Genomic DNA, 22,150 nt, shown 5'->3' on the forward strand with positions numbered 1-22,150 from the left:
TATGTTACAAGTCAGCAAGTACAAAAATTTAAGTTTTTTTTTTTTCCTACATCCTGTACTGGCTGAACAAAACACTTTTCATAACATACTTATCACAGAGGCTGCTGCTGATGACTTCTTTGATGTAATCCTTAGACAAAGAAAAATCAAGAAACTATACTGCTGCTAGATTGAAAACTAAACAATATTCCTGCAGAATCTCCTTTAACATCTTTCATATAAGGTTTACTGCTGTATTAATAATACAATCTTCTGAGAAAACAATACATCTTATAAATGTTTCTGTAGCATAATTTTTTAAAAAGTGACTAGAGGTATCCTGCAACAATTAGATAATGTTTCTGTGTTACACAGGAAGAAGATACAATAGAAAACTCAGTGACATAATATTAAGTAGCTCATGAATCTTTGTGAAAAATATTTCATTTCAAAATATGTTTAAAATAAATGAAGACAAACTTTGTATAAAGAAAAGCAATGGCCATAATTTGATGAGAAATGTAGTAGTACAACTAAGTATTTTAAAAAGCACACAAAAAATTAAAATTAAAAAGAGTTCTTAAAGTACAGAAAAATTCACTGGTAGAGATAAACATACTAGGGATACACAAGATTTAAAATATTTTTAAATTCATAAATGATGGAATTGAACTAGTTAAGTTTATTAGGAAATAGTATATATTCATTTTTATAATTATTTAAAATCATAATGTACTCTCCATTTAAAAAATCATTAGAGATAAGTAATATGGTTCAGAAAAGCCAACACATTTTTTTAAATCTTAAACTCCTAATTATGCCACAATGCTCATTTGTACATAGCACTTACTCTTGCATGTATGATGTGTAAATATAAAATGTATGTGATGCTCAATTTTTAGGTGAAAGAAAATATATAATCACAATTTTACTATTGTGCTTAAATTACACAATAAATTATAGAAATCAACATGTAGCAAGAATCTTTAAATGTTAGTTATTTGTACTAATATTATTTACCATTTATAATATTAAGGTCTAGTTAGTCTCAGAAGCCATTCTGATTTGTGATGCAATATACCAAAAATTTGTTAACTATTTTGTGTTACGTCTTTTTCACTATGTAGGGATGATACACAAAATAAATTATCTATGTTCTCTGAATTTCTAACTTAAATTTTACTTTTCTATTCAAAGTTAGAAACCTCTCCAAAACTTTAATCAAAATGGAAAATTTAGTAGAAATGTATAAAACCATATAAATGCAATCATATTGATTATATGAATAATTATTTAACATATTTCAAGATTCTCCACTGACAAGACCATTTTCTATTTTACAAAAGAAGATCCTTAAGCTACAAAGTCTCAGAGTTGAAATGAGGTTGACCTAGTTTCTAAATCTTTGGAATCTTATTTTTCAATCATTTTAGGGTAAGAAATAAGTGTAAATTTTTCACTTGGAAAACTGAACAGAGTGGTGAGTATGGAGAGGAGACATTGTGTTTTAATAAAACCAATTTGTCATTAAGGATTGGATAGTTATTAATTTTTATTTAGGAGACCATGAACAGACTACAAAACTGGATGAAAAATCATGTAACTAATCATTGCATAAAGACTCTAAAATTTGTATATGGGCTTTCTTTCTTCCTAGAAATGGAACAAATTCAGGAAACCATAGCATTTATGCAGATAACAGCAGATGCACCCGCAATGCTTGGCGTAACAGGTCTTACAGTTATGGTATGCTGTAAAATGTCAGGATTATATGAAAAATGTGGGATTTTTATATTCTCTTTAGGGATTCTTATAATTGGCATAATAAAAGTCACCATATGGGAAGAGTTACCATTGGTATAGTTCACAGATACTTTTAACACTTTAAAACTGTCTGCCCTTAATTTAATTGTTTTTAATTTTTATTTTCTGACAGCTTCAAATTAACTTTTTAAATTGTTTTTGGTTGTACAGTTAATATTAATATCCACTCAATTTATGCACTTTCTCGGGACCTTTTTTTTCTAATATATTATGTTCTCTAGAATACAAGTGATTTTCTTTTGTTTTGTTTTGTTTCTAATTGGTATTTTCATTTCAAAAGTTAATTTTATCATTGATAATTTGATTGTAAGTTGTAACATGAAAAATGATAACATTAATATTTTCTTACTCATGATAAAATATTATTACATTAAATATTTTTTTCACTCAACATAAGAAATCACTTATTTATATTATAATGCCTTCTAATATGAGATTAATTAGGAAAGAAGCAACTTTTTGAGAAACGGCAGCCAAAATTAATGACTTTCTTCAGACTATGGACAGTGGCATATATTCTTCCACTATGAATTTCGTTAGTGCATTGAATGATTTTATAAATTTACAAAAAAATACAGAAAAAAAACAGAAGAAAATGAATTGCTTTAATAAATAACAACAGTCCGTCATCCCTGTGATTTCAGGTCATTGTATTTTACTAAAGTTCACTAGAAATATTAATATCAGTGCCTAGATTCTGTTTGAAATTAACATAGATGGGTTCTGATGGTTGTATTTAATGCAGTGTTTTACTGCTAATTTCATGGCTATTCAAAATGCCAACACACTCATCATACCCATCTATGTTTTATATTTGCCTTTCCAGGTCCATTCTCCCTATTCTCCTCCTTGTTCTCTGCCCAGAAATGTGATCTGAATGGCTACATCCTTGCTACACAAATTGTGACATTGCATTAGAAGCACTGGCGCCACCTGGGAGCTTGTTAGAAAAGCAGAATATAGAGCACCACTGAGAACTATTGAATTAGAATCTGCAGTTTAACAAGATCCCCAGGTGATTCTTCTTAACATTTAAGCTTTTGAAGCACTAGACTCTATCAACAGTCTCCCTTAACCTCTGGGGGATTCCAGCAGGCGGATGAAAGGAGGGAGGAAAGTAAGATCAGAATTTTTTTTTTTTTTTTTTTTATACTTTAGGTTTTAGGGTACATGTGCACAATGTGCAGGTTTGTTACATATGTATCCATGTGCCATGTTGATTTCCTGCACCCATTAGCTCGTCATTTAGCATTAGGTATATCTCCTAATGCTGTCCCCGCCCCCCCCACCCCCCACCCCACAACAGTACCCAGAATGTTATTCCACAGGATTCCTCACCATTGCAATTATTGGCGTTTGATAGGACTCTTAATTAAAGGGCATTTGTCTTTTAATGCGAGGCTACAATAGGTGACTTTGTCCAACATGTCACTCTCTTTATCCCAACAAGTTGGGAATCATAACAGCCCAGCTGCTGCTACCATAGGTTACTGCATGGTTCCTTGTGGTTTCTTTACATTCACCCATTTGGAAATAATCCTCTGTAAGTAAAACTTCCTCAAATTAGGCAACATTCTATTGTTTCTAAATGTACTCTGATGAATATACCACTGGTACATGGAAATTATTAGAGATTTAATTGAAATCTACATCTCAGATACTGTATTAAACAACATCTCTTAATTTGTTTATGACCACCATTATACTTCAAAGGATAATATCTAGGTAGAATTATTGTTGGCTGTTGCTCATCATCCTACCATTGGTTGCTCACTTTTTTCTTAGAAAATGTTTTGAAAATCTAGACAACACAACTGTGCTGTTTTCTAGCAATTATGTCTGTAAGAAACATAGAGATTCAGAAAGATAGAGTAGATAAACAAAATTTAAATGAGTTGGCTGTATTGAAATTGAAAAGTAATTCAATTAAAAGTAAAACTGGCAAGAAAAAATAAGGAGTTAATAGAAATCTGAGATGAACTGAATGTTACTTTACTTTTATATAACTTATACATGAGAGCAATATGAATAGTGTTAAATCAAACTGTATATACTCGTATCCAATATTCCATATCAATATTGCATTAAACTATGTATTTTTCCTAAGGAAATGAGCTACCTAAGACATTTAAAACTCTCTGCTAATCCTTTTTAAATAAATTTGTTCACATTTATCTTTACCTTACAGGATTTTTATATAATCAGAGTATATTTTCTTCTTGCAAATGATCCAGAAAGGGGCAGTATCATTTACTGGCTGTGCATCTAAAGCATTAGGTGCTCTATGTGTACTGTCTCACTGAAATCACAAAATATCCATGCAAAATTATTGCCACTTTTAAAATGTGGAAATGGAGAAGAGCTAAATTAATTACCCAAGGTTATCTATATGTTAATAAAATACGGTCATTCATTTGACTCTAGAACTTCAATACTATCATCTATACCACCTGACTAGAGACTATCATCTATACCACCTGACTAGAGATAACATAATTCCATATATTCAGTCAGAACTCTCTCAAGTATGTATCTTAGAAAACCGTAAATAGATCCACTTAGTGTAACCTATCCAAATTTATTAATTTTGATATAAAATTTTAAGTAGTCAACAATATTTGACCCTAAATATATTTACCTTCATAACACACAAAAGCTTTATTAGCTGGATTTAATATTTAATGAAGACATCAACTACCTGATGATAGTGCCAAGTATAACCCCATGGCCTGAAGCCTCATAATACTTTATTTTAAAGGTGTGAACAGATGAATTTAAAAGGTGTAGCAAAACCAACTGCTATGTGAAATTCAAATAATCATCTAGTCCTTTTAGTAAAATATCTTTGTCTGCATTCCTTTCTAAAGGGAAAGTTCAGAAGAGTTGATGAGACTTTTTTTCCCCCTTAATATAAGCCTCCTCAATAAAAAATTTCTAACATCTCTGGGCTCCGGATAAAATTAATCTATAAATTTCTGTCACTTTAGTTTCATTTGCTATTATGAGAAAATACCATTGGAAGAATAATTTAAATAAAGAAAGATCAAGCATCAACAGCAAAAAGCAATAGTCCATGCTTTAGAATACAAATGATGTAATTGTGAAGAGAAAAATATCCTATGCAATGCACCCTAAACCTAACACCATGCTGTTCTGCCACATATGAAGGTTCTGCTCTTCCTAAAATTGTAAAGATTAGTTGTGTGGTTTCACTCTGTGCAAAGCAGAGTAGCCATATGCTCTAGAAAACTACATGCAAGGAAAGCAGCTCGTTGCAAAAGTGGGTGAAAATGCCCTGAAATAATTCTGAACAAGATAAAAATGTCTCTACATAGGACCATTTCTTCATATTCCAAAAGGCAGAGGAGTCTGCTTTGGCATCAGCTTTGAGCACAAATAGAAAGTCTAGCCCCTTCAAAATATTTTAACAAAGAAAAAGATTTAAAAGTCACATATGTCACATTCACTGTGACGATCTCATTCACAGGTAAAATAAGCTCTGGTAACCATTTGGGGAAATCAGCTACACACAAAACGGTTTCATCTCTGATCTTTAAAGTTAAGCTTTCTCTTTTGATCAATTCAGTACGTATGATTATCTTTCCTTATTTGCTCATTCTATTAAAAATGAGATATAATGTGTTAATATAATAATAAGCTAACAAGATATCTGATTAATGGTTACAGGTGAACAAAACAAACTGGTTGAAAATCTGAAAAAAATATATGTTTCCTTAAAGACCTACTCAAAGGAAATAAGAACATTGACATCAGAAATTCTTAAAATCTTTACACAGGACTAACTCAAAAGCATGGCTTGAAGGGTAGCATTGGATAAAAATGTTAAAATGGTTACTTGCAGATTTGCCATTTGTGAATAAAATAAATTTTCATTGTTTAATATTGTCATTCAAGTCCTCAGGCATTCTGAGTACTTTTATCTAATACATTTTAAATGTGCATAAACCCGTTAATAAGTAAATTCTAACATTTTATTTTTTCTCTTCTTTCTTCTTAAAAACAACTTATTTAACAAAACATAAAAGAATTAGAAATATAAAAATGTATTTACTGTTATGAATGACATTGCTTTGACAATTTCAAAAATGTGATGAAATAAAGTAATGGATAGAAAATAAGGATGCTATTCAATAAATGCGTATTTAAATGATAAATTGGTACATTTCTGAACATGAATTATTAAATAGCTCCAGTTATAAACATTGAACACAACTTTCCATTAAATAACATAATTAGGGAAAAGTCAAGAGAACCATGGAAAAAGTAAACAAAAAGTATGGCAGGATATTGATAAAGCATACAATGATCAACATTTGTATGTAATTCTCCACCCAAAATGTTGACATTCCCCTATTTTTTGTATTCACTTTACCAATGTCAAAGTTCTGACATCCAAAATAAATAAATAAAATAAATGAAATTAAGTAATTCTATAAGAATTATACATAACCAGATAATTTTTTAAAAGTTATAAATTCTGCAGTCTATTATTAGTTATGCTTTAAAGATGCTATTAAAATAAATACATTAGTTAATCTCATAAATAAAGACCTGGGAATTCAAGCAGACAAATGTAATTTCACCATATATATATAATAAGAAAACAATGCTTAAAGATTAACTCCTGAGAATTTTTGATTTGGCAATCAACTTTTGCATACTTTTCTTTTTTCTCTTCATTTTCTTTTCTTCCTCTTTTTTTTTTTTTTTTTTTTTTTTTTTTTTTTTTTACTCTTTTACCTCCATCTATTAACATTTCAGGGATTTGAAACATGGTAAGTAAAGAGAAACTAAACCCTGATGTATTTTTCTCTTTGTTATTTGATACACTGAAAAATAACAACCATTTTAAAGTATAGAATTTCGAGTAAAATTTAAAATTTAGAGCTAAAATTTGACTTGGTGTTGATTTTCTTATTCATCTATTCCTTTATTGATCTTTCCAGTAAAATCATAATGAATGTCAGTAGCTCAGCCATTCTTAAAAGTTGCCAAAACTAATCAGTGTCATTAATATTGATTCAGAAAATCCATCTGCCTTAAAATATCCCCTCCACTCATAAATTTCCCACCATTTGAGTCACTTGTATGGAATTAAAGTTTAGCTTTTACTATATTATCCGAGATAGCTTGTCAACCTTGTGATTATCCTAGTGGAGAACAAAATCCTATGAGTATTAGACAGTATTGGGACTGTGTGATAAATGTTGTTCTCTCTCCATGATGATCATCTTCATCTAAGTTCTGGCTACTCAGTGTATGAGCAAACCTAGAAATCTGTTAGAAATGCGAAATCTCAGATCCAACTCCAATTCCATCAAGTCACAATCTGCATTTGAACAAGACTACTAGATGATTCATGTCCACAATGAAATTTGAAAAGCGTACTGTAAGACCTATACTCCAAGAAACTATCAACTGTTACTTGCACTTCTGTATATCTTACTATTTGTCTGCTTGCTCCTATTCACTTGAAATTGCTTCTTCAAATACATGCTAAAGTGACTCCTTTAAAAATTACATTTGATAATATATGTTCCCTGCTAAAGTCCACCAATGGTTTAGATAAAAATAAAGCTCATTTTTAAGGCCTGAAAGCCAAATGGTGTTTTTCCTACCTATGTTTCCCACCTCATCTACCTTACTCTCCTCCTGGTGGATTGAGTACCAGAATCAGTAGATTTTCTTTTTCAAGTTAAACTCAAGCTCTTTTTAACTAGCTGTTTTCTTTTCCTGGGTGTGCTTTCTCCTCTGAGAAACTGCAAGGCATAGCTCCAAGAGCATCTCTGTCTGCTTTCTGTTATTTGGGTCTCATTTTAAGTTTTAACTCCCCAAAGAGGCCTTTAATTACCATCCAAACTAAGGCAGCAATCCATCTATCATATAGCCTGTTTTGATTTTCTGCACAGCCCTTATTACCATCAGACAATTATTTACTTGTTTATTGTCTTTTTCTTCCTCACTTGAATATAAGTTCAAAAAAGCAGGGTCTACTAAGTTTTGTTCAATACTGTATACCCAGCAACTGGAAGACAGCTTGGCACTCAGTGGATATTTGTGAGAGAGAAAAAAAAATTAAAAGAAAATAAGATAGAACAGAAGAAAACTGAAAAGAAATAAAGAGAAAAAAGAAAAACAGAAAGAAAAAAATAAAAAGAAAGTATAAAGAAAAATGAGTGAATAAATACATAGTAGAATGTGGTAGTGAAGAGAATAAGAATAGCACTGTCATCTGTTAGAAATAACACTGCCTAAAACAACAGCTAGGACTGGACCTCCAAATAAAGAAGCTTTTCAATTTAAGGCATAGATGTGGGCATTGGGCCCAGAAAAAAAATGTACATGTGGCTGATTTTACATTTAATGAGATAAGTAGATTGTTAATCTCTAAATTCCTTGATGGTAGCATTGGCCACTTCTATGTTTGTTTTTACACTGGCTATAAATAATCATTAAAATAAGTACATGTCAGCTCAGCACCAGTAGGGAATATAAAGTGATGGTAAATACATTAATTAATATATAATATTTCTCTATAGAATCATAGACTTTTAGGATTAAAATGGACAGTAGCAATCATATTATTAATACTTAATTGATTCTTTATTGATTTCTAAATACCCACTTTGTAGATTACAACCTATGCTTGAATGTCTGAAAATTCACTGCTTCCAGTAGCACACAATCTATATTTGAAAAAAAAAAACTGAATGTTAAATCAGTCTTCTTTATAATAAACTGCTTTGCACTGTCTTATGGTTCCATACATTAAATTCTACAACCTATGCCAGAGGACAGATTTAATCTCTCTTACACAAAACAACGTATCAAGCATTTGAAGCCAGTTTTATCTCATCCTTCCTCACATGCCATACTCATTCTGTGGTAATTCTTTCTCTTATAATTGACCTATAATTTTTCTCTGTAATCTAATCTCTACAACTTTTTCTTTGGGAATAAAGACTATGCAATATACTTTTGAATTCATCACATGCTCAGTGAAAGATAAGATGTACAATAAAACCCTGATAATTGATTACTTGCTGGGCATACATTAGTATCCATAAAAATATATTTACATGACTACTCATAAACTAACTCCCTCATTGTGATAATGCTTATTAAGATTTTAAAAACAACATGTTTTAGATTTAGAAATTTATACTTTATAAAATTCTTAATAGAATATTTGAAAACAGTTTTAGTTGCTTGCAAACACTTGAAAACATTTAAAATATATTTTATGCATAATAATATAGCCTATTAGTGATGGGCACATAATAGGCACCTAAAAACTGTTACTTTCACACATGCAGTTTTTGATGTAAAAGAGTGTTACACCAGTTCTTGAATCAAATTTGTGACATAGTAATGTTCTGACATAAACTGGTAATTTAATGTGAATATTAAATCTGTATGATTGTTTGCTGTTTTCTTATTTCTGTTGAGCCTTATAAATATTCAGATGAGCTTACTTGAAAACAATATAAATTATGGTAACAATAAAAAATTCCTGCTTCTTTGGATTAAAATTGCTCACCTAAAATAAACGTTTTATGCTGAATTAACCATTCTTACCTTAAACCTAAGAATAATAAATAATGTACTTGTTTAAAAACTGTTAAACTAGAGTTTCTTTTAAGCTCTAGTTTTGGAGGAGGAAAGTCTACATCATATTCAAGCTCAATTCAACATAATTTCATGTAACCTTATTAACCAAAGTAATATCCTACTGATATGATCATTAGCATTAAATGTACTGTGGCATCATTGACTATACTAGGTCAAAATAAACAGTAGTAATGTCTATAAAAACCTCATAACACATATATTTAATTCCATAAGGTGTTGTAGTTATCTAAGTTAAATTCCCATTGGGAAGTCAAATAAAAAATAATTAATAATTATTATATGTGTATATGAAAACGTTCCCAGAAGAATATATCCAAATTTTGTACTTAAAAACAGCAACTATCAAGACTGCTCTTTAACAGCTAATAGGACTTGTCCACATATTGAAAAAATAATAATAGAAATATAATTCTACTAAAGCCTTCAAGAAAAGCAATGCTAAAGCAAAATACGGTGGAGTAAAACACATCTTAATTATTATTTAACATAATAAAATATGACAAATAACTCCTTGAGAAAGGATACCCAATTGTGCTTATAATCTATGCTATTTCAACTTTAACATCACTTAATGAAAGACCACATAATCAGACATTAAATGAATCCTGAATGAATCAATACTAGTCTACGACTATCAATACTAGTCTAAGACTGGGTTTATATACAGTCTCTGCCAGGCCATAATTTTCTCTACAAAATAATGATATTGTACTAGATAATCTGTAAATTCCCATCTAATTCTAAAATAGATAATTCTAGAAATCCAGGAAAATTTACTTATTGTTTCTAAAATCATATCATTACATAGGTTCTTCTGTTTTCAAGTCAATGTTAGGTAAATTCTTAAGGCTATAATATTGAGCTTTAGGGTTTAGGGAGTATTGAAAGAGATATTGTAAGTTAAATATTAACTTAAATATGGCATGAACCCGGGAGGCGAAGCTTGCAGTGAGCCGAGATCGTGCCACTGCACTCCAGCTTGGGCGACAGAGCGAGACTCCCTCTCAAAAAAAAAATAAATAAATAAATTATATCAAAAGAGATATTATAGCTAAGGCAGCAAATTATTCTGATGAATTTACAAATGTCACTAGATATATGTTATCTAATTTTAAACATCTGGATATTTTGTAAATAAAAAGCCAATTATTTTTAAGCTTATTTATATTAATGTATGTCTTCCTTCAAACAAAACAACTTATTTATTTTTGTTACAGACTAATATTTCTATTCAGCCTAAATACCCACTCAAACCATTTTGAATGGGTCTTAGTGACATAAATATAATTTACTAGTTTCAGACATTTATTCAGCTTTCTTTTCTTTTCTTTTCTTTTTTATATGGAGCCTCTCTCTGTCGCTCAGGCTGGAGTGCAGTGGCGCGATCTCGGCTCACTGCAAGCTCTGCCTCCCGGGTTCACGCTATTCTCCTGCCTCAGCCTCCGGAGTAGCTGGGACTACAGGCGCCCGCCACCACGCCCGGCTAATTTTTTATATTTTTAGTAGAGACGGAGTTTCACCGTGTAAGCCAGGATGGTCTCAATCTACTGACCTCGTTATCCACCCGTCTCAGCCTCCCAAAGTGCTGGGATTACAGGCGTGGGCCACCGCGCCTGGCCTCATCTTTCAATAATTAGTTCAAATATTCTCTGAGCAGCCCTCTTTGACTCATATTTAGAGGTTGTCAGTCCCTCTACTGTAATTCAGTAACATTTCAAAAATACTTCTATGCAAGTGTTTCTCATAATAAATTTGTGATTCTTCTTTTTATTTAAAGTTACGTAGACTATAGCATAGATTGTATTGTTCATTCTCATATACCTGCTATCCAATACAATGTCATGCACATCATAAGAACTAAAACATATTTTGTGAATAAAATGAAAATAACAAGCATCCTATGATGTAGGTGTTCTCAGCTACTGAGAAGTTGTGACTTTGGGAATTGAACTTATTGCTCAAGATCATAAAGCTAACAAGGGGCAAAGTATAGTCTCAGCCTAGTTCTTTGACCAAAACTCAAAGTTGATAGTAAGCAATGCTTTTTTATCTTTCCATTGGGAGAAAATACCTAAGAGTTTATGGCACTTCCAATCATTACTATGTTTAATGCTTATAATAGCCCTGATATAATATTATGATACTATAAAAACTACTTTGCAAATATAAAATTTTAGCTATAATTGTTCATTTGACCTGAACAAACTCTCACACATAGTAGTTTGCAAAGGTGGACTAAAATTCAGTCAAAAATATTAAGTTCTCATTTTGAGGACTATTGGACACTAATACAGCAAAGCGTGGTGTGGTGTTAATATGCATTTTTAAGAGCCCTAAACCAACATTATTTATTTTCTTCCTCTTTTGCTTCTTTTTATCTCAACGTCCAAAGAATCTTCAAGTGGAGGAGATTGGAAATAATTTTATGTTACTGAGAAAAAGTAGAAAATAAAAATTTTAAGATAATTTAAATTATTGATGTTTTAACTATAGTACAATAGGAAAATTAATTGGAATGGTACCCTATAAAGAACTGAAAATATCTTTGAGAAATATTTCAAGTTTTTCCAGATTATTCATTAATTTTACAGTTGTTATTTAAATAAAATAGTTATAGTGAGTTTATTTATCTATGTGTTAATTCACTTAACACATAGATTAGTCTACACACATCAAGTACAAAATACTGTGTGTAATCCATGTTTTAATGTGTTCATAATAATATTGATGTCAATTTTTAATACATGCCCCAGTTTATGAAAACAGATAAACTGGGAACCATTAATGATCAAAAGACATTATAAAACTAAAAGTTTAACTGGAATGTGAATTAAAAAATTAAAAATATTAAATTATCACGTACTGCAAAATAGCATGAACTTGCAGACATCAAATGGACCTATGCTGTAGTAATCTCTTAAATTTATGTTTTACACTGTAATTAACTTCAACAAAATAATATTAATTAGACTATTTTTTCATAGGATATTTTTGACTTTATAGTTTGCTAATGGTTAATTATAAAATTATTTTGATTTTATAATCATCCAAGGGCTAAAAGCAAGACCTTTATATCAGTTCCATTTTGTGAATTTTGAACTAGTAATACAATAAAAGCAATATATTATTATGGATTAATGAAAATGTTGTTGCCTTTATTTAAAAAAACTGATATCATAACTGTGACAAAATGTAGTTATCTTTAATACTGAAATATGTAGAGATTTCATTATCTTGAAGAAGGTAATTTCAAGCCTTTAAGTAATTTAAGTGAATTTTCTAGCAAGTGAAATTATAAACACTTGTTCATTCGTTTGACAACTATTTTTTAAACAATATCTATTGGTCAGAAACTGTACTAAGTACTGAAAATGCAGCATGAATAAAACCCACCCACTCCTTATCCTCAGAGAGCTTAAATTTTACAGGAAAATTTATAGGGCTGATAATTACAAATGCAAGCTGCAATGGCAAGTTATAAGAGGAATATCTAACCTTCCTAGAGGTAACAATTTAAGCTAAATCTTGGAAAGGAAATTAGAATTATGTGGTTAAAAGGAACAAGGATTAGCTTCTCAGAGTATCTTTACGGAGAAAAGAATACAATGTTTGGCTAATTAAAATAAATTGTGTTTTGCAAAATAATACAGTGATTGTGAGAGTTACATGAGATGAATTTGGAAATATGAAAAAGTCAGATCATGCAGTTTCCCGTGGATCATCACCAAGTCTCTGCTTTATTCTTAAGAGCACTGATAAATCACTGAAAGCTTTAAAAGAGTAGTGTTATATGACTGGATTTTTATTTGTAAAAGTTCATTTTAACTATATTGTGGATAATAGATTAGAGGAATAAGATTGTTTTCTGAAATATCTAAAAAAATTAAGCAATTGGTTTTGGGTTGTTTTCCAACTCATTGAAAAAGTAACTTAAAAGACTCACTCTCTGCATACACACTATAACTTCTTTGGTACTTTGATCAGAATTCATTTTACAAAATCTATCTTGTACCACTAGAATGGGTTTCTCTATGTCCTCGACTCTATTGCAATGTCCTGCAGGAAGGGGACATGCATCATTTATCTTTATTTCCTCTAGAACAGAATCTGGTACTGAGTAAGCATTTTAGGCATTGTGTCTGAGCCAAAATTATTATTTTAAAAATAATACTGGTTTGATGTCAGCAATTTCCAGTTTAGAAATTTGGACCTGCTGGTAATCAAGTCTTAGAAGATAGTTTCATAACTAAGAGCATAGCTATATTTTGAGAACTTTAGAAAACACTAAGCAATAGAATAATAGGTTTCCTCTACTCTTAACATTGATGAATATTTTTACCCATAATATTAAGATGGTGTCTAGAGTATAATAGATAAGTAGCAAACCAAAATCACTGAACTAGTAGTAAGTTATTGAAGAAGAAACAGAAGAACCAATTTGAATTAAAGTAGAAAGTCGATAAAAGTATAACAATTTAAGTCACTGTCAATAATGATGAATACATTAAAAATGTTTTCCATATAATGTTTTACCTCTAATTTAAAAAATAAATGAGGAATACATCTCCAAGGTACATGGCACCACTGAATGCATATTAAATTCAAAATCACCATTTTGTAAAGAATATGAGGAAAGGTAAAACAGGTATCAATCTCTCTAACAGCACTGGGAGCTTATGATAATAACGAGAAAGGTTGAGCACTGATTGGGAATCTACCCGGGAAGTACTCTTGATGCTTAATTAAAATTTACTTGAAGAAACTTAAACATTTTATATGGAACCACCTTAAAAGTATTTAACTTAATTTAATGGTTGACTATTACCTTTTCTATTTTCAGTCTGCATTATTGTTCCAAGTTATATAAAATTTTAATTTATAACCACAAAGTTTCTCACACCACTTGGCAGCAAACTTTGGCTAAAGCAGAAACTATATTATTAGTTGGTTTTACAAAAAACTTATGTCAGAAATTATCCTCCTTCTATATGTAATAAAATAATTTCTAGGTAGCCTACCAATATTAACTCATGCAATTTTCCAAAGAAAATGAAAAAATAGTTTTTAACATTTTAATATAATTTTACCTATTTAAATTTTCTGGTAATAAGACAAAAACTGTTTACTTGATTGAGCAAATCACAAATTTTAACATGGTCCCTATATTCTTATAAATGGTAATATTTATAATAGGAAAGTGAATAGAGAATCAAGGTGATATTGATTTAATCTTTTTGAGAAGACTATTACAGGTTAAAAATTCATTTTAGAATGTGCCTCATTAAAGAGAATCAAAGTAAGTACTTTCAGTACAAATTCTAATGGAAACAAACTTCTGAGATATTTTTGTATGATTTTCAATTAATGTATGTAAAGATGTCTTGATTTCTATCCTTCTTGTGCTCTAAGTATTGAATGGCTTCCCATTACTTAAATCATGGTATGTATAAACCATGCCTAATCACACTACAAAAACCATAGCCAGTTTAGAGAAAATATTTTGATATCTTGTAAATGTAGTAGATATTTTATACTTGAAATATGTTCAATTAATTAATGTTCTTACTGATACATATATTGATATAAATAAAGACTTTTTATTCTTTTATACTGCATTGAATTTTTTTCCCAAACTTCTCTATGACACTTGCCACCAAGTAACAGAAAAATGTGTTTTCTAGACTTCCTTATTTTGTAAAAGGTAGACTTATATTAATTGAGTAGAAAATTACCAATGTATGATGTGGTTTTATGCCATTTTTCTCTAAAAATAAATTAGACATTTAAAGAATACTTAAATTTTGGAGCCATAAAATCAATGAATAGCTGTTACCTTTTCAAAATGAGAAATCTTTCAATGCAATCATATGGGTCAGGCAAAGAATAAGCTATGTAAACCGATCACCAGACATAATGTTTCTATGTTTCCCAATCAAACTGTACATATTCTTAAGTACTAACTAACATTTGCATAACATAAAAATATCATGCAAATGCTAAAAATTACTACATGGGATAAATCATCTATGTGTAAATATACGCACTTATTAATCAAAACTGGCTACTTTATTTTCCTGTTTTGTGAACATCATCATAACTGGTATGGAATAAATAATAGGAATTTGGTACTTGTTTTTACTGTCCTGTTTATAAATGATTTCTGTTCTACTTTTACCCCCTCCCCCTCCAACATTTGCATTGCACTTTGACTTATTTTTAAATTTCAATTTCTATGCTTTCAAATTATTCCAGTTTTGGCTGTTAACTATCCATATTTTTCAACTACTTTGAACTTTTTCTTTTGCTTTCTACATCTTGGCTCTCTTTCAGCTCATTCTCTAATTAGAATCATTACCAAAATATAGCTTTGGCTGTAACTAAATGGGCACAAGTAAAATAACATCCAATACCTCTATGAGTAACAACTGCAAGCTCTTTAGTTCTTTCTATCTGTTCAGCATGTCTTGGTCTTCTCCTGGTACTTTGTGTATCTGCTTGATGAGGAGAGAGCCCGTCCTTGGAAGTGTTGGGGTCCAGACCTGAATTTCTGAGACTCGTAACTTGCACTCGCTGTTCCTCGGAAAGTCTATGGATGGTGACAGCTGTAACACTGGATACAGTAACATCTGCAGGTGTGCTAGCAACAGCAATAGCACCAGTGGTAGTCCTGTTATGCTCCTCTAACTCACCAGTGGAGGTAGTGTGGGTCAATGTAGAAGAACCTGTGGGACACAGTAGCACTAGATGCTAACTTTTTCTTTTTAAATTTTGTTTATTTTTTCTGATAAGTTTAATCAATCATATTCTCTTCTATTACCTTAAGGATAATCAACATGAAGAGGCAAAACACAAACACACGAGTAAATTTTGAAGCGCACTACATCTGTCGGTTTGTTTCTATCAACCATCCTATGGATAGATATACACACAAAATATACCACATTTTAACTGTAATACATTGAAGAGAGCAGGTAAAAGAGTAAATCCTTTATGTGTCCCTGAATCAATCTTTTAAAAAAATCTACAGATGAATTTTAGCAACGAATGCCTGGCAAGTGTCAGGTTTTGATGGAATGGGTAACTATGTAACCACACTTTTCTCAAAAGTATGCTTTGAATAGTCTGCCATATCTCTTCATAGTTTCTGGGAAAAATATCAAAATTTTCTATTTTAAGACGAGCAAGTGAAGAAAAGAGAATTTAAAATCAAAGCCAAAATGAAAACAAATGATGCAAAAAAGAGACACTAAAATAACCACTATATGAAAATGTCTTTCTTAACCTCATTTGTCATGAGCTAAGTACCTTAGAATTTATCGAGTTTTTAAAAATTAATTAATACTTTTTACTATTTTAAAGTAATATTTTAGTTTAACCAATTCTGAACTAATTAAAATTAAGCAAATTATGAAATTCGAAAGTGGTTGAAACTTAACTCTTAGTATACAGCACGGAACTTTAATTCACACAACGCTAGTTTTAACTATTGGTTGGGAATTTCTAAATATCTCATAAGCATTTCATAGTGTGTATATGTGCGCATGTGTGTGTGTATAATATTACCACATTTTTATTCTAATTAAATATTTTTTAATAATTTAAAAGTATGTATTCAAAATGTCAAATTAGAGTTTGCTTTTTCATTTTACTTAATTTTTTTTAAAGGAGGTTGTTCTTGGTAGTTCATAATACTTATATAATGAAAAAAGTAACTTTATAATAGAAGCATGAAATTGAATGGGGGTATGTTTAAAAGGATCTTGACAGCTAAAATCCTTAACAGCAACAAAAAAAACTATTGAATTTTGGAGCTGCAGCTACTCATTAGGAATCATAGTCAGATCCCGGTTGGAAAACTTCTGAATATCTTCTAAAGCCAATGAGTGGTATATGTTTTTATACACTTCTCAACATTTCAAAATTCTGTTGGCAATGTTTACTTAGATATTTTAGATAAAAATGCTAGGGATATTTTAACCATTCTGAAAGAAAAAAAAGCAATGTCAATATGGTTTGAGAATACTCTGCCTTTTTTATTTTCCTCTTGTGCTGTAGGCAGGTGATTAGTAAGACTAATAATTCTGCTTTCTGCCTTACATTCAAAAAGGAAGAAAGTAAGTCAAACCTGGAGCCCCTCACTCATAGGCAAACAGAAAAGCCCATTTCTGCCCCTAATTCTTCCAGATTGAGTCATCATATCTGAATTTGATGTAGAAATTCAGAAGTATTAAATGATTTTTGTATTTTGAAAGAGCCAAAAGTAAATGAGGTATGATGATTATCAAATTATTTTAAATATTTTCATGTTTTTAAGCATGAATCAGATAGCTTCTATTGAATATTTATCCAAGTTGTTTTGTGACCTATTTCATAGATCAGAATCTACTAAGTTCACATTGGTTATATAAATCAGGTTGCAATATTTAGTCAGCTAATATTTGATAATAATTTTTTAATCACATGGTTAAGCAATAGCGCTTGCACTACTACAATACAGTAATTGAATTCATGGTAACTGTACATCACAAATGTACAGTTTCTTACATACATCATGATGAGCTCATGTGCTCATTACTATGAAACCTGATCCATATGATTATTCTCCTAGAGAGTTTAATTAAGCCTTTTTTATTTTTGAGAGGAATATGAAGTCAGAGTAAAAACTAATGCTTTAATATTTTTATAACCTCATCATAATTTTCAGACTTTCAGGTTTAATTTTAATAAAAGAAACTATTAACTATAAACATATGTTGGTAATTATAAGCTAAATTTATAAGAAATAATGGAATTTATACTATGTCACATGTCTGAGCACACCTACCTTTACCAAAGGGATGGATTAAATTATCATATTCCATCAGAGTCATTATGATCAATCTCAAATAATCCCTTGAATTTGAGTCAGTATATCTGAGATAATCCTTATGAACAGGCTTAGGGGGCTTAGGCTGCTTCTCTAATCACTCAAGACCTGCAGACCAAATCCAAACACTCACTTTCTTGAAGACCTCCAGGGAGAAACACAGTTCCAGACCAAATTTTGGAGTTAGAACTGGTCTTTGGTAATGTCTAGACCCAGGACTTTCTAGCAGTCCCAATTTTAAAATATTTAGCATAAGAGCTATACTTCCCACCAACAGTGATGATGATTCAGTACTCTTCCCTTAACCTAAATTTGGGACACTGTTTAAGGTTGAAACAAAGCATTAAACCCCAGAATTTATTTAATAATGATAATCTAACCAGATATGTATTCCAGCCAGGTATTTTACTAACCAGTTCTTATGTTTTACTTATATATTGTGTTCATATTCTTTCCACACCATACTGGGATGCAAGCTCCCTGAAGGCTAAAATTTTTGTATATTGATTTCACTGCTGAATCCCTAGCCCCTAGAACATTGCCTGGCACATAGTAGATGCTCCAGAAACATTCATCAGAAGAAATAATAAAGAATGAATTCAATAGGACTAAAATCATATTAGCAATAATAAAAATACACATTTCACAAATGGAATATGATTATAATTTTTACCATGCAAAAGTCGCATTTCAAACAGTGACATGAATGAAGAGCAATTTCAAAGCAGGGGGAACATAAAATTTTGGTTTTAACTTTCAAAAACATCACTTTGAAAAAGTGTGGAATCTGAAGATTAAGTTGCATAAGTAATAATTACTTCAAAATTTTTGTTATTATTTCCAAAACAAAAGTTTAATCTGTTAGTATAAAATAGATTTACTTAGAATATTCAAAGTTGTGTAGAATTAAAAAGGGATATATCTCATGCTTACAGAAAGTATAAATGCATCTAAACTTAGTTAGATATGTTTGATACATATAGTGGAACTATAAAGAAATAACACTGATCTCCTTTTTAAGGTAATAAAGTCATCCATTACCATACAGTTATGTCATATATTGCATTTACCATTTTATTTTAATATTAACGGTTTGAAATACTGATATTGGTAATATTTTAAATTGGCAGTGTATGAAACACAGATTTTTAAATTGTCAAAATTCACTACTTAACAGTTTAAAAATACTCAAAATTTTTGAATACACAACTATTTTATTAAGTAATTGCCAATGCTGGAAAAAGTCTTAGAATTATGTATAGCAATAATTCAATATTAAATGTACACATAGCTATCCAATGTTAAAAGGATATTTTACTTTCATTTTTGAAAAAAATTAAGTACGCTACACAATTATGCAATCACTGTCTGATAGCACAGTTAAATGTATATATTACAAGACATAAAACTCAAAGAAAGAAAATGTACATTCAGAAAACTCTTTCTTCATTTGATATCAAATGATATATACAAGGTGTAGCTTATCACAATTAGATTATCCTGTCATTAAGTTACTTGAGAAAATTTAAAAATAAGATGTTCGCAATATGAAAACTTATCTGAAATATAATTTTAATAATGCTGTTTAACAAAACATTCCTAAACTAACAAAAATAAAATAAAAATGATTTACATATATAAACATGCTTCACTAAGTCATAACTATATGTCATCTATGAAATTATGATAATGGAAAATCACATGTTACACATATAAGTTGGAAATTTTATTTAATAGTAATGGTACAATGTTAAATTTGAAATTTTATTATGTGTTTTCAAAAATTTTTTGAAAGTTATTAATTTTAACAAAATAGGTACCAAATAATACCTCATGATAGAATTTGAACTTCATTTTGATTAAATTTTTTGTCTTATAATTTTAAAATTTTATGTTAAGTTTCTTTGTAAGTATTCTCTAACTCATTACCAAAATAAAAAACAGAATATATTGCTAGAGATAAGTGTGGATGACCCAAAATATATAAGAACACATAAAAATAACTACATATTCAAAGAAGTTTTTAGGTACTTATGTTTAGCACATTATGTTATGTAAATTAGTTTAATATATTCTGTTCCTTCCTTTAATTTTAGTGTTTCATATGAAACATTTTAGTGGAAATTTAACAAAATAATAATTTTGTGACATTGTGATATGTAATAAAGTAAAATGTCATAAATGTTTAACATTAAAACATCCAAAATAAAAATTATGTATACACAAATAGCACCAACATAAAGTCTAAATACTATGACTAATTCTATTCAAGCCATCATTTGGAGAGTCATTATCATATGTAATTTAATGTTGTTTTTTTTTCTCCTTTTCTTTAATATGACTTCTGTGAAACTTATAGGAAAACATACCAATAAATGAGGACACTTGCAAACTAATTGAATATGAGGGTATGAAGTGAAACAAAGCTCTAATTTGTTACATTTTTAAAAATTTACAGTTTTCATTAAGCATATGCTAGTTGCGAAAATAATTGAAATATTTTGCATTATAAAAGGTATTAATTTCAGTATTTTAAAATCTGGCTACCCTAGTATTCAGCAGTTTAAACTGGTAGATGGGTGCAAACTATTAATATGCAATTTAGAAAAGAGATGGATTAACTGAAAGTAGCCCTTAAAACTGTAGGAGAAATAGAAATGTTTTACCTTTGATTAATTATTATTAAGTATAAAATTATCTTTCTGACTACGAGAATTTTAAGTAAATCCTGGAAAAGAACTAGTTTATAATTTTTTAAAAATGTATATGTATATTGATCTTATAAAATTTGATTTCAAATTAAAATGCTGTATTTACATTGAAACTTCATAAAATTAAAATCTTAAAATATATTACTCAATAATACAATATAGCCTTGATTATAAGAGGCATATCTAAGAAAAAAACTGCAGCAATTAAACTATGAAATGACAATGCAAAATTGGCTATCATTTGTGCCCAGATTTCTGAGAGGTTAAAGTAAAAAGAAGTTCATCTTAGTGATGTAAGAAAAAATTCAGTAATTCATGTAACAGATTTTCTAAGATTAAGAATAAATAAATAGGTATACTAATTTAAAAATATAATTGAGTTTAAATACATATCACCTTTCTGAATTTACTGACATATTGATATATGTTTATTTTTATGTTATATATTTTATTAAAGTTTATAAGCATTAAATAGGAAACCAGTATTAAATTTTGCATTTGGATTTGTTGTCATTTATCATGTACAAGTGGCCTTGCTGAAATAATATGCAAAATCAATGAATAAATAAATAATATATTTGCAATTCAATCTGAAACTGATGATAGTAAGATTTGTCAGTAAATGTAGTGGTACATCTACTAAAATCACTTTGTGACTAAATTAATAATTGTAAAACAAATATTAACAAATTATACACTATTCCACAATGTTTATATGCAAGATAAGGATCTCAAATTATGAATTGCTAGAAATTTTAATAAACACACATGCCAAGCAACCATAAATACCTTTGTATATGAAATATGGAAATATCAAAACTTTTTGAAAGCCTTAGGGCGACTACAGTTTTGGTCAACCATGACAAAACAATACATACACATAAATGTATGAATTTTATATTAAATATTGCAGTTATGCCCTAAGAAGGAGAATGGATAGACATCTCATTTCTTAGTACAAAAAATATAATAAGAGTGTGCTAGAGAAAAGCTATTTTAAATGGAGAGTTTAAGAATCTTGAAAATAGTATCTCTCTCTCAAAAGATCATTTCTTGCTTCACCCAGTTGATTGGGACAAATTTGTAGAATTAAAGTTCAGAGTAGTATCACTTTAAT

At 29.7% G+C, this 22,150-nt stretch overlaps 1 protein-coding gene across 2 annotated transcripts in view; it reads right to left on the minus strand.

The window, feature by feature from the left end:
* The window catches only part of CSMD3 (CUB and Sushi multiple domains 3), a 1,208,741-nt gene that overhangs the window by 736,906 nt on the left and 449,685 nt on the right, over nucleotides 1-22,150 (minus strand). Inside the window, exon 7 of one of the 2 annotated variants that reach the window (XM_032760295.2) lies at nucleotides 15,867-16,178. The exons of the other annotated variant lie outside the window; for it this stretch is intronic. Within the exon in view, the coding sequence (XP_032616186.1) occupies nucleotides 15,867-16,178 (312 nt within the window). The remainder of the gene's footprint in view (nucleotides 1-15,866; nucleotides 16,179-22,150) is intronic. 2 annotated transcript variants of the gene reach the window in all.

This window comes from Hylobates moloch, unplaced genomic scaffold (genome assembly GCF_009828535.3).
Source record: "Hylobates moloch isolate HMO894 unplaced genomic scaffold, HMol_V3 SCAFFOLD_9, whole genome shotgun sequence".
Classification (NCBI taxonomy): domain Eukaryota; kingdom Metazoa; phylum Chordata; class Mammalia; order Primates; family Hylobatidae; genus Hylobates; species Hylobates moloch.